A 6,000-nucleotide genomic window follows, 5' to 3' on the forward strand; every position below is an offset into this window, starting at 1 on the left:
TAGATAAAAAATAATTTGGGGGATACTACTTTCCATTGTAGTTGGCTTTCTGGACAAAAACAAACAATATGACTTGAATCTTTTTTTCAACTTTTTATTGTTAACAAAATAGCAACACAAACACACATTTGGCTATTGCTTGATGTGAACGCACATGAGAACCCGAGGGGCTGGAAGACACACAAACCAATGCTCCCCCTCTCTGGAACACACGGTGGCTTGGACTTGTCCAACAGCACAAACAGAAACTAAAGACTTGTACAATGAAAAAAAAAGTTAAATTAAACAAACCAAAAAGATAAAATACTGTGATATAAAAGCAGCTGTACGTCGACAAACATAAAAAGCACTAAGGTCCTTGTGCAGACAGGGCGACCAGTCTGAAGCCTCTCACTGACGATGTGTTGAATCGCAACGGTAGCACTCGGAAATCCACCACACTAGAAAGATAAGGGACCTACTTGTAGTCACTTGTTTCCCCTTCTACAACTTCTAATTGCTTGTGACTGAATACAATAAATGAGGCAAGTTTCTCGACCACTCATTGTAGAAACTCAAGTTGCTAACTTTAATAGAACTGCACTTATTCTTACATTATGCGTTCAATGTCGTTCTTGCATCTTCTATAAATGTTAAAATATTTGAAACCGCATACAGGGGAGTGCGATCACACTTACCGCTCATCTATAATAAAGATACAGTATAAAAAGGGGACATAGCCTCTTGTGGAGCCAGAAGTCACAATATTCAGACTCAAGGGTGGAGCTAATGCACAATATGGATGCGCATTATGCCATTAATATGACAGCGAAGTTGCTGATGATAAAGTAGACACCTGCCAAAGAACCCTTAGCTTTATGGTAGATTTGATCTGACATTATTTACAAAATGAACACACAGCTTAAATGTTTCATTTGCCACCCGTTGAGTCATCGTTTGATGCCGCATCGGGCCAGGAGGCTACATCCACTTCTTTCACAGCGTCTACATAAGCAATGCCTCAATGATTGTTGTTGATTTGCTTCCTAACTTGCACTTGTCTCCATTAAGCTTCAAATCAACGTTAGCTTTGTTCTGTTACTATTGTAAATATAAATAAAAGCGGTGGAGCCGCACCGCTTTTGTGTAAAATCGCGAGCTGAAATGAACAGATAGGAGGTCTAATAATCGTCTAGCCACAAGACGGAAATAACAGCGACGTTGCCATGACAGCCGGCAGGATAAGATCAAGAATAAAGAGGGTTCTAACTGTGGTGCACCTGTGTGGCACACAAACTGGTTCTCCTCTCTTTGCAGTCAGAAACCACGAAACAAAAAAAAGCCTCTACTTGGTGATTACGTTCAGTGGATTGTGTTTTAGTTGGTACAGTCAAGACTAATGTAGTGAGAAGACAGCGTAGACACTGGAAACAACAAGGTGGAGGGGGTGAAAAAAAACAAACTAATTGTCCGATCACTGGCCAAAAGGATTAAGAGAGGAAGGTCGATCACTGGGGAGTCGGGGCGGCCCCGAAGGTCTCCTGGGAGGCATACACCATGTAGAGGAAGCCATCTTGGTCGCGCTCTCGCTCGTACACCTCCGAGATGGCGGCCGACACGGACACCATGCTGTGGCCGTTGACCAACAGGAAGAAAGCCTGGTTGGAATTGAGCTGCAGGCGCCTCCTGGTTGTCACAGCAAAATAAATAAATCAAATTGACATTCTTTTACACTTACAATTCTTTATTATACAATTCAGAACATAAGAGCGCAGGAAAATGTCTCAAAGGCCAACCTGATAATCTTGATGAGTTCACTCATGTTGACATGGTCGGGCACTAAGAACTTTGTCTTGTCCAGGATGGGAAGCTGCTTTTCTCCTTTGTACCTCTCGATGATCACCTACAGGGCACATGCAGACTGTGTTTGACCACTGTAAAGACTGTCATCTGTGAAGCCATTTTGCCACTTTCTGTCGACTGAAAATGACATCACAGTTGGCAGGTCTGAGGTCGCAGCCAATCACCGCTCTGCTTCAGAAAACTGATGAGCCATATAAGTCAGCATGCGGGTTAGCTGGAGGAGTGAAGGAGCCTCAGTAAAAAACACTCACGGGTATCTTGTTAGGATGTTGCTCCCGGATCAGTCGGACATCTTCTACTCTCTGATCTGCACGGACACAAAAGCAAACGCAGTGTCAGCGGGCGGGAAACAGCGCACACTGCTCCAAAAGAAAGCGGTCGGACAAATGAACATAATACTATGTAATGTGATTAGTTACCAACGATTAGTTGTTCATCAATGCTCTTTTGTTCAAATTCAGGTTACATCACCACTCCCTGTACGTACTGTTGTATTTGTGTAGTGGATGTGGTCATTTAAGGGGCGTGGCCTAGTAAAGGCAAACATTAAGGTTTTAAATATGGCCATATAAACAGAACACAGGGCTTCCGATGGTGGCACATAAATGCAAATGACACCACCACAGTACTGAGTGTGGATGAGGAGCAGTTTTTAATAGCACTCTGGCTCATCATGTTTGTGGCTACATATCAAGTTAGTAACAACAACATTTCACAAATATTGTGTTCATCGAGATAAAGCTCTTAACATATTGTCATAATGTGGGACATCAAGCAGAAAATAAGCCCAAGAGGACAATGTACTAAATGAACTGCTCACTAAAACCAAATGCGGGCATAATGGGCTTATTCAAAACTCGTTGCATGAGCAAATTATAACACGACTCATTTTCTATTTAACTAGTACAGCTCATGTGTTACGATGAGCCTTTCCAGAAAAACATGACCTCTCCACAAAATAAATAAATAAATAAATCTTTACATAATTGACGAGGGCTTACTCAACAGTTTGAAGCGTTAATGCCCCTCCCTCGCTGTAACGCCTTGCATAAAGCTTTGTGCACTTTGAACCATCTGCAATGCCAATGCCACTGGCCCAAATGACAACAAATGCAACTGCAACAATGACCTGATCAGGGTTGTGGTTCTGGTTCAATAAGTGTGGACTTCATGGCACATGCCATCTGGTTATTTACAGCCATTCATTCTTGCGACAGTTGAAATCAGCGCTCAAATCGAATTTTCACACTGAAACTGTTTATCTTACTGTGAGATGTTGGATAATGTCCTGTGATAACATCTCATTTGGTTACGTTCAGTGCGCAGGAACAGGGAAGCTCTGTGGATGTTTGTCTCTCATGACACGTCTGACTCACCCCTTTTCAGTGGACACGAAAGGAGAGAGAAGAAGGAAGCCCTGGACCTGGCATGTGTTTGTCTTAAGGAGGGGGGGATGGGTGGGGTTTTTCCATTACTGCATTTCTTGTCTTTGTCATGGAAATTGTGATAATGCTGACTTATCCCTTTCTAAGCACGGAACTATCTTGGCAAGACATTGGTAGAGACTGACACCTCATCAAGTATTTTGTACTAACCAGAAGGGGCCGTTTTGGTTGAAATAAAGTCATCCACTATATGGGTGAATGTAAGCTTTTGTAAAGCACTTTGGTCACCTGTAGATAAAGCGCAAGTGCACTGCATTTCATTTCTCTCGATATATACTATGTATGTGTACTTTGACTGTGGTGTCAAAGGAATAAGACAATTTTCACACTTCTTTGACTTTACATGTCATACATGTATGTATTATGACCACCAAGGAGGTAATCGTTTCATAAGAGTGTGTTTTTGTGTTTTAAAATGGCTATTTTGGCCAAATTTTAATTACAGTATTTTTAACAAACAATTATTTGATTCATGAATATTCTCAGTATCATTTATATGTATTTCTTCATGAACTTTTTACTTTTATTATTCTCCGGAAAAGATTTCATTTTCTGATTTAATTCAGCTGAGGAACTAATGGTCAACAAGGATCCGATTTCATACCCTAATTTGAAATCAAGCCATAATCGTAACTGTTGTAAAAATTAGTGATGAGAAAACAAAACATCAAATTTGCTTTGTGAGCGAATTGCTGAGTCATCTAGATGTTGAAATCAAGGGATTTGTGAAATTGCAATTCAGCGTACTTTTAGTCTGATGTTGGACAGTGAGTGCCATCTTGATGAGTCAACTCAATGAGAAAGCAAATTTGAAGCTTTATTTTCCCCATCACTAATAAAAACCCAACATCAATGGTTTGCCTTATTGTCTTAGAATGCAGCCAAGCAACACAGTATTAACAGTTAGAAAAATCAAATTATTATGCTTTGAAAACACTTAGACAAGTGGTATTTGTTTTTGCTTTAGTACCAGCTAAAATGTCCAGCAGGAGAGGCTGTTTAAATGAACTTGGAAATACTTTTTACTGCACTATTTTCTTTATATTTGTTTTTTCCTTCTTATCAATAATCAAAAACAAGAGTACAATATAAAAAGTGCTATATGCAGGGAATAGGGCCCTGCCATTAAGAAGCAGCCTTCGCCCAACAAAATGTTTACAATTGTTTAAGTTCCACAAGGTAGTGACAAAATTTGGGCAAATCACTTCAACACAGTTCTTGGACACAAAGATGCCACAAACTGGTGGCAGAGGGCTAATAAGCTAAAATAAGCACCTCAATTTTCTGTAACAATGTTCCTTGGCTTTCCTTTGAATAGCTCATATCTGGGGGGTTACTATACAAGAGTACATAATTCTAATTTGCACTTTTAAGATAATACAAAGTTATCAGAGTAATTACAAGGCGCTGTAGCTGTAATAGAAGCCGGGGTGTAATAAACAACATTGACCAGGGTGGTAGAAAGGACAAACACATGTCCATGTTGCTGCTCGAATCGCCACACGTGCTTTCCTTGCGTAAACAGAAAAATAAACGTGACTTTCAACCGTTATTATGATCATCAAAGAAATTTAAGTGGACATTGCCAAGTACAAACAAGACACATTCGAGATCTACGCCTTCTATCAATGCTGTCTAAATATAAATAGAAACTTTAATCAAATGTATTTTTGTCGGGACACTTCTTGCTCCTCCCGATAGCGTCCCATCCCCCAATCCTGCAGCTCACTACTGTGCCCCGTTTCGACACCGCTTGTTTTCCTACCACAGCTCTAAAAAAAAAAAAAACATTTGTGGAAGAATTCACCCTTGGTCAGCTACGGAATTTTATATAGACGCCTTTGAACGTGTCAATTTGGTCGTATGTTTAACATATAAAGTATTAATACAGTGAGGCCTTCCAGTCAACAAACCTCCATCTGCCCTACTTGTGTTTGACGCAGTTTCAGTTGAAGTGGCTAAAATGTAAGCTTAACTGGCCGCATTTTGCGTTTTTTTACTCGATAGAGCACGGCTACAAATGTACACACACAATCTATAGAAAAACAAGTGGGAATAATGTGGGGAGAGAAATACCTACCGAATGTTCGTCTTTGTTTGAAGGATTTTTCTGAAGGCATACTGCGTCAAAGTCGTCGTCCCAATTGACAACGGAGGTAAATGGCGGTGTTAGCAAACAAAAGGGCCGCTGTTGACGACACAGTCGTTATAATCGACGCGTGGAGCTGTGCTGTAATGGCAGTCGCCGTTAACGTTACCCGATGTGTTTCGACGTGCTTCCTTCCTTCTGTGTTTTTATTATGACGAGCTCCCAAAAGCAAGCAAAACAAACCCGTCAGCTGACCAGTGACGTCACGCACCACCCTCTATTGCCTGCGTTTCAGCTTCCTCAATATAGAGCAACATATGTGCACTATTGGGACGTAAGTTTTTTTTTTCTTTTAATGCAAGACTGTAGTCTTTATGCAACCAAAAATAAACCCCCTTGAGACAGAAGTCTTTTCCTCCTCATTTCTGAAGTGTGTTGGCCAAGAAGGCGGAACTTTTACTTTCCTGCATGAATGTGTGAGCGCAACAGACAAAACTGACCCAAAAAATAATTGATTTAACTCGGAAAAGTTGCATCAAGCAATAATATGACTTCCAATAACAATAACATATCTACGAATGTCTGAACTCACACAGCACATCAGACAAGCTTGCAAAACGCTGA

General features: G+C 40.6%; 1 protein-coding gene across 2 annotated transcripts; it reads right to left on the reverse strand.

Moving 5' to 3' along the window:
• Positions 1 to 78: 78 nt before the first annotated feature.
• Positions 79 to 5,698, reverse strand: LOC148396582 (microtubule-associated protein 1 light chain 3 beta). 2 transcript variants are annotated; one of them, XM_088379265.1, is made up of 5 exons: positions 5,546 to 5,698; positions 5,368 to 5,475; positions 2,094 to 2,149; positions 1,776 to 1,882; positions 79 to 1,665 (listed from the first exon to the last, which is right to left on the reverse strand). In XM_088379265.1, the coding sequence occupies exons 2-5, from the start codon at positions 5,405 to 5,407 to the stop codon at positions 1,488 to 1,490; spliced, it is 381 nt and encodes a 126-aa protein (XP_088235391.1). In that variant the 5' UTR covers positions 5,408 to 5,475; positions 5,546 to 5,698; the 3' UTR covers positions 79 to 1,487. The 2 variants fall into 2 exon arrangements, with proteins under 2 accessions (XP_088235391.1, XP_088235390.1); XM_088379264.1 differs by having other exon boundaries at positions 5,368 to 5,603.
• Between the last annotated feature and the right edge of the window lie 302 nt (positions 5,699 to 6,000).

This window comes from Syngnathus floridae, chromosome 6 (genome assembly GCF_059516105.1).
Source record: "Syngnathus floridae isolate MCC-2025c chromosome 6, RoL_Sflo_1.0, whole genome shotgun sequence".
Classification (NCBI taxonomy): domain Eukaryota; kingdom Metazoa; phylum Chordata; class Actinopteri; order Syngnathiformes; family Syngnathidae; genus Syngnathus; species Syngnathus floridae.